This window comes from Ascidia mentula, chromosome 2, assembly GCF_947561715.1.
Source record: "Ascidia mentula chromosome 2, kaAscMent1.1, whole genome shotgun sequence".
Classification (NCBI taxonomy): Eukaryota; Metazoa; Chordata; class Ascidiacea; order Phlebobranchia; family Ascidiidae; genus Ascidia; species Ascidia mentula.
In genome coordinates this window covers 7667035-7679170 of record NC_138567.1, presented here as the reverse complement: position 1 = coordinate 7679170, position 12136 = coordinate 7667035, and the positions used below count along the sequence as shown (strand labels likewise).

Below are 12136 nucleotides of genomic sequence, written 5' to 3'. Positions count from 1 at the left end.
CACAAAGGAATTCTTTTCTCGCAATGTTGCATCATGCAAATGTAATAGTTGATCCCTGGGCTGTATTCGGGTCACAACTCATATCAGCAACAAACTATCAACCGCAAGCGAAACCCAAGGCCTTTTGAGGCGGAAATTCCTCACAAAGCAAACAATAATGTTCATTAGGACTCGTACAGGCCCTATAGGGCTCCTAACCGACTGCACCCTTATCTCATTGGGTCTGGTGAAACCACCGGCACAGAGGCAGATTTTTATTTGGGCGATGACACAATTCAATTTAATCACTTTCGTACACACAAGCTATCGCTCACACATACTTTCGGTTTAAGCATGATGCAATAAGAGACTGTGCAGAAGAAATTTCAAATTTCAGATTGCGCCAGAGAATGACCTCTGACCCTTCGACGTCATATATACGTGTTCGATAGCCGCTACGGTGCGCAGTTGCTCATTGTTTACAATTTACAATCAGCTGGTTTTGTTCGGAGGCTGCGGTTGCTTAAACATTGTTCCGATATTGGATAAAACAGTTAGTTGCAATGTTGCTCAGTTGAATAAATTCGAATAAACCTGCATTTTTTGTCAAGCCATCACAGACAATTGAGATGTCGAGAAACAAAAATGTTTGGCAGCAAGCCAAGTTCACTGCTGTGGACGTTGTTAAGTTAACAATGTTGTTAAAAAATACTTTCTAAAACTGCATACCGGTACAACGTAGTAATGGTATAAACAGGACTTTTATTGAAATGATTTTTAATGTTTAAATCCTTTCAGCAATGGAACCACATACACACTGATTTAGAAACAAGTAAAGCTGCCAATGGCTATCCAGCACTAAAGAACACAAAAAGAGAAGATGTTATTAAGGACAATGAACTGAAAGTCAAATAACTAAGCAAAAGGCTTAGTTTCTGTACAGAAATATGGCAGAGAATTCTAATTTAGTGGATGCCAATTGTAATATAACAAGAATTAAAAAGACGAAAAAAATGCTTAACTTGGATTTAAACAACCTTCCTCCAGAGGTACACCCATTGTCAGAAAATCAAAAACAGTAAACATTTGTGTATTGTTTCAAAATACAATATTTATGAAATATACATAGATATATATTTTGACTGTTTAAACCAATTTGCAACAAGTATATATAAGTTTGTTTTCAGAGTTGACAATATATGTTTGATTTTTTCTTAAAAACACAGTTTTGTCTTCTACCAGGAAGAGGAGGGCAACATTGAGTACAAGCTGAAGTTGATCAACCCAACTGCTTCACGTTTGGAACACCTTGTCACCCAAATGAAGTGGCGACTGCAAGAAGGCCAAGGTGAGGCCATTTACAAGATTGGTGTTGAAGACAATGGCGTTTGTAGTGGCCTCACCGACAGCGAAATGGAATCAACCATGACCACACTGGAGAGCATGTCTCAAAAGTAACTGAAAAGTATTTTTTTGCCTGATCTTTTGTCAAAACTATGCTTGTATAATGTACACAGAATTGGGGCTGACTTGACTGTACTAAGAAAACGTGAAGTGAGTTCTGAGGCTTTGGGTACTAGAAAGCAGATTGCTGAAATTCTGGTCAGGAAAGTGCCAGACGACCAACAGGTTACAATACCCCTGAAATTTGACAATTTGTGATTTAAATCTGTGTTATTGTTTTTGTACTGGTGTCGTGCTGGTAAACTAAACTATTTATGTATACAATAAAACAATGTTTTCTGTAGTTTTTGGACATACGGATTTCTGTCCTGGGCAATGCCGATGCAGGAAAGTCCACCCTTCTGGGAGTTCTAACTCACGGAGAGCAGGACAATGGAAGGGGTCGGGCCCGTCTCAATTTATTTCGCCACTTGCATGAAATACAGTCTGGGAGGACCTCTTGCATTAGCCATGAAATTCTTGGCTTTGACAGCAAAGGAAATGTAAGAGTGCTTGCATTTCAAAAGCATGTTTTTGTCCTAAAATTTTTTGATTGTAAATCTAAACATATTTTGGTATGCTCTATAGCTACTAGTGGAACATGAATCATTCATAATTTATGAGTTGACACAATGTAACTGTTGTTGTACTGGTGTACTGTCACAATTTGTTTGTCATTATGTAAAACGGTAATCTGAAATTTAAACTGAAGTTTCTTGTGTTAAAACAATTAAACAACTGATTTTGAAAAATAACCCAAAATTTGTTGATTGTGTAGGTTATCAACTACAGTGAATCACGAACTGCAGAGGATATTTGTTCTTCAGCATCCAAAATCATTACGTTTATTGATTTGGCTGGTCACCACAAGTACCTGAAGACAACTATATTTGGATTGACCTCACATCACCCTGACTTTGCAGTGATTGTTGTTAGCGCAAACCGTGGTGTAGGTAAGATCCTATACAACATTGTAAGTGCCATTGTTGGCATAATAAATGACCTTCTTTGTTAATCATAATAGGGGTGGAATGTATTTTAATGTTTTCATTATAACATTAGATTTTTGTTTTGTCTCAAATCAAAATGCTAATATATATTCTAGTTCGCTTTGCTTTAAAAATGTTGTTTTTTTTTGTGAAGCTGGAACAACCAGAGAGCACCTTGGACTTGCCATGGCCTTGGGTGTGCCTCTGATTGCCGTAGTAACAAAGATCGACCTCTGCCCAGAGTCGGTGTCTGAACGTGCTTGTCGACAACTTGAGCAGCTTCTCACCTCTGCTGTTTGTGGGAAAGTTCCATTTCGAGTCAGATCGGAGGACGATGCTTACACAGCTGCAGCAGCCATGGCTGGGGAAAAGTATGTTTTTTGTGAGTGAATTAAATCAGTTGACAAAACAACTGTCGACAAACATCTTGTTAAGTCCCATCTTGTTGCTTGTGTGGACATTATTGTTTGAAAGGTTAAAATTGTTTTATTCCAGCAACAAGGTTGTACCACTGTTCAAAGTGTCCAGCGTCTCCAGAAAAAATCTTCCTCTGCTGACAACATTTTTCAATGTTCTTATGCCACAGAAAAATGTCCGCGAGCAAGAAAAGTTAATGCAAAAGCCTGCTGAATTTCAAGTAATGCCTTCTTAAATAACTTATCAATCCGAATTTTTACAAGGATTTATCACTGCCACTTTTTAAAAGATTCTTGCTTTGAGGGTATAAAATTTAAATGTAGTCAAATTTTAACAATGTAACTTGTGTAGTTTATGATGTTACTGAGGGTGTACCCAGTGGTAATTTCCTGTCATGATAGCTGATCACATTTTATGCTAGCTGCCAGACTTTGCATAAACACAGAGATGTTTATGTTTGTGTTTTGTCCTACTTACTGCCACTTCAGCAGTTTGTTACTTTAATGCAAACAATGGCCCTGATTGACAAATACTTCAAACAATCAATGAACAGTTGAGTTACACAAAAAGACAGCACATAATTCCATTACATGCTGCTACAGGGTCATGTGCATTTGCATGAACCATGTTACCCCTTCCCAAACTACCCACAAAATATCATTTAAAACCAATTCTTTGCACAGGTGGACGAAGTATTTTCAGTACCTGAAGTCGGCGCCGTTGTGGGCGGTACCTTGTACCACGGCACCCTTGCCGAAAGGGACAAACTATTGATTGGGCCCACCACAGAGGGACGATATTTGCCGGTGCGGGTCACAACAATACAAAGAAACCGTGCGCCGTGTCGAGTCGTGCGCGCAGGCCAAGCAGCATCCTTGTCTCTCGACGAAGTGGACAAAGATCGCATCAGAAAGGTCAGGGCGTAACCTGATAGCCCTATTTTGTGCTTTCTGTCACGTTGTTTGTGTATCATATGTTTTTGAGTCTTTTGAAACTGATCCCTGGAACGCAGGATCAAATCCATTTGTGCTGATTAAACTTTAATAAACCTTTGGACGCGGTGCTTGGTGGCGGTAAAATGGCCTTTTTTGCTGGTAATAATAACGTCGAAAATGTTGCCATATATAGCCTAATTTACATATTGCCTCGCAAAATCAAGCTAAGTTTATTCATTATGTGCACGTGCGTATTATGTGTTGTGGTAGGTACACAACTCTCATACACATAATAACATGAAATACGTATCAATGCCACCTCCTTTTAACCTTTCTAAACTCGCAGGGTATGGTGATAGTGAGTGAAAGCTTGCAGCCTGGCTGCTGCCTACGCTTTCAGGCCACAGCATACCTGCTTTACCATCCGACGAACGCACTGTCCGTGGGATTTCAGTGTACTGTACACGTAGGCAATGTACGTAGAACTGCTGTGGTGGAGAGCATTCACAATGATGAGGTATGTGGCTTGCATCGTTTGTCACTTTGCCGCGTTTGCGTTGGTAGCGGTGCTTGTTTTTTGGTGATGTCATGTTTACTACGCCTTGCGACTGATGCGATTTCAGGCTACACACACTGTGACTAGCACGTCACAGCGACCTAGATGTAACGTAGCTGTTGATATTGCAATAGACCTGAAATTTTAAACTAGAAAACTACACGTACCTGTTGGTAAACATTGACATGACATCATTTGAAATCTATGCCTTGGGGGCAAAAAAAACTTTCTTAACATTGTGAAATCGCTAAACGCATTATGACGGTAGGAATCACTGCGTTTGAACGAGCAAGCCCGGGTCACTTTCTGCTTCGTCTGCTCTCCGGAGTACATCAGAACTGGTGCGACCTTGATCTTTCGGGAGCGTTCCACCAAGGGCATCGGCCAGGTCACCAAGGTAATACCGTTCAGTTCTGCCGACTACCGCTCGCTAGGCTACAAGAACAGACGACGCAATGGCAGCTCGGGTTCCTTTTCCAGCCCAAGCTCGTCCTCCAGTTCGGAGGATTCTCCTACGCAGCCGTTTTCTCCCAAGCGTCAACACATTGAGCGTTGAAAAGAGTTTGTTATATTTTGCACAGTTGTAAACTTTGAATATCTTGTATTTTTAACCTTTGTAAATTGTTTGGGGCATCGATTTAGTCAACTTGTTACATGCTTTTAGAGTTGTAAATTGCAAATAATTTCTGTTTCTGTTAACTACAAGCATGACTATGACTAATGTCAACCAAAATATCTTTGTTGTGGCAATTGGTATATTATTGTAGTTTGTGTTACAGCACAAATGACTTACTTGCATTTCATAGAAATCACTGTTATTTTGTGATGTATGCATTGATTTCATTTAAAAAGATCCAAATTTGCACCTAAAATTAGGAAAAAAACATACATAAGTCTACTGAACTGCCCAGGTAAATTCCAAAAGAAACAGGAAAACAATTGTAACCATGTAAATATGACAAGTTTACGACAATTTTTTTTCTCTGTGTTTGTTTTTCTGTGCTCTGATTTTAGATAATTTTACTGCAGATAATGGAACTTGCAGGTGGATTCTGCTTTGTGTAAAAACCTGCACATAAAAAGAATTTTATTTTTGAACTGTTGTATATAGTTGTTTGCCACAAGTACATCCATAGGGTAATGTTGGTTGAGATGTTGTTGTTTTAAACAAAACTTGTCCACAGTAGTTGTGTATGTTTTTTTGTTGTACGTACATGTTTGTAAAGTTGTTTTAGTATGTGTGGTTTGTACATTTGTAGTTAGTTTCTACTGTGAAAAACTTAGTGTAAAGTCACCCTCTGTTGTGTGTACTTCTTCACTTTGTTTTGTTAAATTGACCTTCATTGCATGTGAAATGAATGTAATTTGCTATTTGTTAGCAATGCATTTTCACTGCCCTGGCTTTACGTATTAGTAAAAGATATTTTTGTTGTGTTGCCGTCTTTGACGAGATGTGAATAAAAAGTGGCCAAGGAGAATATTGTCACACTGAAAAGATGTCCAATGCTCTACAATAATAGTGTAATAGGCGAGCTGCAGACAGACAGGGTGTGTACATGCACTGTTTCCACCTTTAAGGTCTCATCAGTGCAGCTGTTGCAGTGGCACTGTGCTAGCAGGCAAACTAAATTCCACTTTGTGGTACCGTTGCGGTCAACGTCGATCTGTTGGGTACCTTATACTGAGTACCAAAGAACAGAGACGAACCACTGTGGAGCGCACTATGGCCAAACGGATCTGTTTGGTAACTGAACTGATAGCAAAAACAAAACTAAAGGCAAAAACACCAATGCAATAATAGTGTAATATTTTTGCAAAAAAGACCAACAGCTACTAGCTGATACTCTGACAAACATGTTTTAGAGGTGAAAACGCAGTGTAGGCCAGTGGCATGAAAAAAATTAAGACAACAAGCTGCAGGTTAGGTTTTCTGATCTTTCTACTACTCCGAACATCATTAACAAAGATTGTCATGTTTGTATTGCTGATGTAAGACACATAGTACAAAGAGTTAAAAGCATGGAGTGACAACAGAAACACAAAACATTGTTCTTATAAACACCATTGATATCCCAAACTTGGGTTTTAAAACTAGAAAGTAAAACAATAGCATGTACCAAATGTAAAACCCTGATGACAAATGTAATACAAATATTTATGTAAAAACGTGAAATAAAATGTTCCACGAATGGTAAGCAGAAATTTATGTTGCTGAACTATGTCTGTTTGCAGAAATTCCCAAAAAGTGGGTTCACTAAAATAATTTTAATAAAACTGGACAAGGATCCCACAAGATACTTAGGAATGATGCATTTTGCATTGTTTGGTGGAGTAGCCTACTACACATTACTAAAACATAAAAAAAAAATACACACAAATATGGGTCAGTTTGACAATAAAACATTTACAAATGTACAGGAATTTACAAACTCAAGTTTTTAAACCCAAAGTTACACCACAACATGTCCTTGAAACATTAGCCTAAGTGTTATTAAAGTGTGTGTTTTGATGTTGTTGGCATAATTTTAATGATGCAAAACTTTTTTGACATATTCTGCATTTAAATGGTTCGAAACCCTGCTTGGCCAGGTGCAGTTTGACGTGATTGTGTAAACTTGTTTTTGTGGAAAAAGGTCTCTTACAGTGCTTGCACCAGTATTTCGTTCCAGTGTGCAAAGGTATATGATTGTTCTTTAAATAGGACAGGGTCCTGAAGGTTTTTTGGCAATGCTTGCATCTCCAAACTACTCCAGTAGAATCCCTTTCCTTCGTATATTCAAAGTCAATTGAGTCATCTATCAGTGGCAAAGAAGGGTACGCATCAACAACTGACTGATCAGCATCAGTTTCTAGCTGTTGATCGTTATTTGATTGATCTAGTGGTTCACTGTCCGCACCCAATGAAAAACTTGATGATATTTGTGGTTCTGTTTGACCTGGTTGGCCAAATAACTGCATGGTAATGCCGCTAGAGTCTTTTGGCATTGATGAGTCTGAAAATGATGGGGAACGTGAAACTGGAGGTGGACTTATTTGCAGTTCAGAACTCTCGGGAGAAAGGGCATCATTGCTAACTTCTATCACCTCCTGCTTAGCTTCATTCAGCTGACAGAAGCTCTTCTCACTTGCTGAACACTGGGACAAATCTTTTGATTTTTCTGTGGATGCAATGGCAAAGGATTTTGAGGCAAGGTTACATGCAGTTAGTTTTTGTCTCTGGAACATTGTGCAGGCCTCCAAAGCACTGTGCACACCAAGTACCATGGCAGACATGGACACATCATGAATGTTTGTGTCGTTAAGGTTGATTTCTCCAGAGTACATAAAATCGAACAGGGCTCCAAATCCAACTGCTGATATTCCAGAAAGCTGCAGTTTGGACTTTGTGGTGGAATGTTTTTCATCTGTTGATTCAATTAAAGCTTGCAGCTGGGAACTTGCTGAGGACAGAATTATCTTATGTCCATGAAAAACTTGATCATCAACAACAACTTCAATGTCACAAAATTTTTCCTGAACTGCCTGGTGCCTAAGGTTTTTCAGCAATTCTGTTGGGTAGTCATCAACTTTCATGATTTCATGTATATGCAGTACTATGTAGCAAACCCCCCCAAAACACAAAGACCTTTGACACAACCCTGAAGGCAATGCACCTATATCAGAAAGAATATAAGGTGAATAACAAGTAGCAGAGCCTACACAGGTTTGCTATTTCAAAACCATTAACTTATGTGGTTGGACCGATAAATATTTACATTTTCAAATTACTAAAGAGCAAAAACACATTGCAAAAAGCTACATACAATTTACTCTCAGTTAAATGCCTTTAACTGGGATCTGCCATCCTAGCAAGACTGCATTATAATCGCTGAGTAAACCACTATATAACATTTGCACAGAATATGAAAGACTCTTATTTTATTGACTAGTGTATCAACTGGTCTTGTGTCAAATAAATTTAAATTGGTCGTCACGTCACCAGTCGAAATGATTGCTGCAAGTTGTTGTGCGTATTCGCTGACGTTTGCGAGAAATAAAATGAATTGAATTGAATTGGTTGATCAATATTGGCACCTATTACAAGAACGCCCAGCAGAATTGGTTTAATTAGGGAAGTTTTTCGCATGCCGACATTGCGCCATTATGCTGATTCGCGAAAAGCGGGTCGCGTTCAATGGGCGATTTGAAGATCATCCGGCACCTTAATTTCAAATTTGTTAATTGCATGTTGTAGAGCATTAAATTTCCGTTCTCTTGATATTGGTCAATGTTGTCACCTATTACAAGAACGCCGAGCAGAATTCTTTGTATTAGGGAGGTTTTTCGTATGCCGCCATTGTGCTAAATCGCAAAACCAGGCGATTTTTTTAATTCGCGATTTTTTTGATTGATACAGCTGCGAAAAATTTTGTTTAAATGTTTTTTGAGGTTCGAACTGCTTGCTCATCCCTGTAATTTGATTCTGCCAGAATGATTGTGGTGTAAAAAACCTCATATGTTTACCTGACGTTTCTGGCGTTTTGGTGGTTATTGATCAAACGCGAACAAAAATATTTGGGAAACACTGCTACAGACAAATAAAATATTTTACGGATGATTAAACAAACTTACCCGATGGTATGTTTTTAACAAAATCTACATTGGTATTTTGAAACAAAGCAGGTTACTGAAGTACGGATCGGTGAGAGACATTTGTTTTGGTGTAATGAATAATATGTCATTGTAGTAAGAGAAAAATGAGGTCGACAAATGCCAAAATGTCACTGTTTCAGATTTAAAAATTATGTGCAATGATGCATGAACTTTATGGGCTATTGTTTCGAAACGAATGATGAAAAGGTATCGTGGCCCACTTTCCAACTTGTTCATTGACCGATTTCTTTCAATCAAGAGTGGTTAGGAATCAGAGTTAAGAGTTTGGCTTAAGTGGACATAATGTTAAACCTTGCCTACCTAATCCTGTATATTTGGAGAAACCGTAGCTGTAGGTTAACCAAAATCTCAAGTGTTTCTTGTCTCTTTATAAAGTATTGCGGTCGTAAAAATTTGTGTTGTTCAAAACTTGTATATGATTTGTTAATTTGTTTGGTTCAATTCCAACATACAATTTGAAATATGTTATACGTGTAAACTTGTGTTTTTCACTCAAAACAAGAATTCCTTTTGATTTAATTACATAAATTTCATTTTAGATAGCCTACTGAACTTTAACATTCAACTAAAATGACATGATGATTTATGCTAAAAAGCACGTATGTTTACAATATTATAACCTAGCTAGTGTTTAAATTCACTTTTTTATGTAAGCTGCAGACAGATGGCCACTGTTTCGACCTAATAGGTCTCATCAGTGATTCAGTGCAGCTGGTATGACTTTCAGACTAGGGTTCCTTCCCGGGAATGCCTCGACGGGAAATTCCCGGGATTTCTCGACAATATTCCGTTCCCGAATCCCGGGAATTTTGATTTCACTTCCCGGGAATATGGCAACAAAGCAAAATAGATTAAGAAGTGAATAAATTTTCCTTTTTTGGATCATATGAACCAAAATGATGACCCTGTTTTGTGTTTTTCAATCAGTTTTTATGGCGGAAACTTACACTAAAAACGACGTTGGTACGCATTTGTAAGCACAACGTAAAAATTTTTTAGGGCGCAACCTAGCGGTACAAAAATTCTGTTTATTTTTTTTACGTTTTGTAGCTTAACCTTGGCGAATGTGATATTACTTGATGTGAACTTGCTAAATTAAATGTTTGCGGTTGAAATAGACAAATTTTAGTCATTTAAATAATGCAATTACGCACAAAAAAAATGCCAATTTTTTGTCGGGATCCCGGGAAGTAAAAAATCCGGGAAATAGAGGAACCCTATTTCAGACCACCTGTCTGCAGTTTACACAATTCATATTATTGGCTCCACTTTGCTTATCACTTTTTTTTGTTCAAATCTCTATCACATAATATTGTAATCTATATAGTCTATGGGTTTTACAGAAGTAGTGTAATCAGTGACCTGTCATCATGTCAATGGCAGTACAGCCACATTCTTCAAACTATGGAGCTGTTGTTCCAGCAGGAAATCAAAACAACTATGCTGTAACACCTTACGACGAATCTGGACAAAGGCCAAGGACTTCAAACCTCCTTGCCCCTATAATGCTTCTATCAGGGCATGATGGGGACGTTTACAGTGCCAAGTTTCATCCAGAAGGCAATATTTTGGCTTCAGCAGGTCATGATCGAATGATTTATTTCTGGATGGTGTTTGGGGAATGTGAAAACTATCATGTGATCAAGGGTGGACACAATGGATCAATTCTGGACTTGCAGTTTAGCACCGACGGAAGCAACATATTCACTGCCAGTACCGACAAAACTGTCGGAATGTTTGATTCTGAGACAGGAGAAAGAATAAAACGCATGAAAGGACACAATGCAATTGTAAATGCGTGTTCTTCGACCAGACGTGGAGATCAGTTGGTGGCTTCGGCCAGTGATGATTGTACAGTGAAAATTTGGGATACCCGCTATCGGGGACCAATCAAAACCCTTCAGATGACATATCAGGTCACTGCTGTGTGTTTTGATGACACTGGTGCAAATGTTATAACTGGTGGCATTGACAATGATGTCAAGATCTTTGATATTCGGACAGGCAAGACAAACTTTCAGTTAAGTGGTCATGCTGACACAATCACTGGTCTGGCCATCAACAGCGATGGTTCATATGTTTTGTCAAACTCCATGGATTGCACTCTGAGAGTGTGGGATATTAGACCTTATGCTCCACAGGAAAGGTGCATTAAAGTTTTTGCCGGTCACCAGCACAACTTCGAAAAGAATTTGTTAAAGTGCAGTTGGTCACCAGATGACTCAAAAGTAACTTGTGGATCAGCTGACAGAAATGTGGTAGTTTGGGATGTGCCAAACCAACACATTTTGTACAAGCTTCCCGGTCACAATGGTTCAGTTAATGATGTTCAATTTCATCCAAACCAGCCTATACTTATGTCTTGCTCCAGTGACAAGCAAATATACTTGGGTGAGCTGAGCAAATGACAGTTTCACGAACCAATGTGAAGGAAAACGATTTTTTGAATAGTAAATCACTTTTTGTACTTGAAATAAGTGCAGAGTTTGAAAGCAGGCGAGGCTGGCAATGAATGTGTGACCAAACATACCTGTAACCTTTCTGTTGGTGTCATTAGTTTGACATATTAAATCCATGTTTACTTGTCAAATTTTGTACTTGGTTAAAAGTTCTGTTCTGCTTAAAATGCATTTTTTGTACTCTGAACAAATATTTCTTGACTATAAATAAACTGATATGATATTTTGTGTTGAAATTGATGTAAAGGCAGTTTCATGTTACAAGTACTATGCAACTTAAGGTTTAGTTTTGCAAATATGTTGTAAACGACATCTTCCAAAGAAGTCTTTGTATATGTGCGCCACAAGAAACAAGCGTACACGTAATGTCAAATTTCGGCAAGGAACATCTCACCATTGACAAAGCAATCATAAAACCGTGAAATACCTCGTTTGCTACGTCGGGTCTACACACGCTGAAGGCGAAGAACCTAATTTTGCTAGTGTTGTCTGCACCAGGTCGTATTAGTGCCCGACTCCTAAACGTCTATCTACGGTTTCATCAGTGAGGTGCCTATGCCAATGTGCTTTGGTATTTAAAGTTCACTCTTAGAGGAAACGCAAAGTAGCTAAAACAGATAAACCATCGGCAATGAACAAGTTTTGGGATACTGGTATGTGGATAGTAGCCACAAACTCTTGGCAGATCAGAAGGAAAGGCTAGCG

General features: G+C 38.5%; 3 protein-coding genes across 3 annotated transcripts; 2 read left to right on the top strand and 1 right to left on the bottom strand.

Annotated features, from left to right (window-relative positions):
• Window positions 1-757: 757 nt before the first annotated feature.
• LOC145890570 (GTP-binding protein 2-like) lies at window positions 758-5791 on the top strand. Its single transcript, XM_082981682.1, has 10 exons — window positions 758-1028; window positions 1222-1433; window positions 1497-1608; window positions 1728-1925; window positions 2201-2375; window positions 2566-2782; window positions 2907-3048; window positions 3512-3742; window positions 4110-4280; window positions 4588-5791. Exons 1-10 carry the CDS (start codon window positions 927-929, stop codon window positions 4873-4875), a joined length of 1848 nt encoding a protein of 615 aa, XP_082837808.1. The 5' UTR covers window positions 758-926; the 3' UTR covers window positions 4876-5791.
• A 558-nt stretch (window positions 5792-6349) lies between these two features.
• On the bottom strand, window positions 6350-7968 carry LOC145890574 (zinc finger and BTB domain-containing protein 44-like). Its single transcript, XM_082981687.1, has one exon. It carries the CDS (start codon window positions 7890-7892, stop codon window positions 6801-6803), a length of 1092 nt encoding a protein of 363 aa, XP_082837813.1. The 5' UTR covers window positions 7893-7968; the 3' UTR covers window positions 6350-6800.
• A 2313-nt stretch (window positions 7969-10281) lies between these two features.
• LOC145890575 (U5 small nuclear ribonucleoprotein 40 kDa protein-like) lies at window positions 10282-11613 on the top strand. Its single transcript, XM_082981688.1, has one exon. It carries the CDS (start codon window positions 10343-10345, stop codon window positions 11378-11380), a length of 1038 nt encoding a protein of 345 aa, XP_082837814.1. The 5' UTR covers window positions 10282-10342; the 3' UTR covers window positions 11381-11613.
• The last annotated feature ends 523 nt before the right edge of the window (window positions 11614-12136 follow it).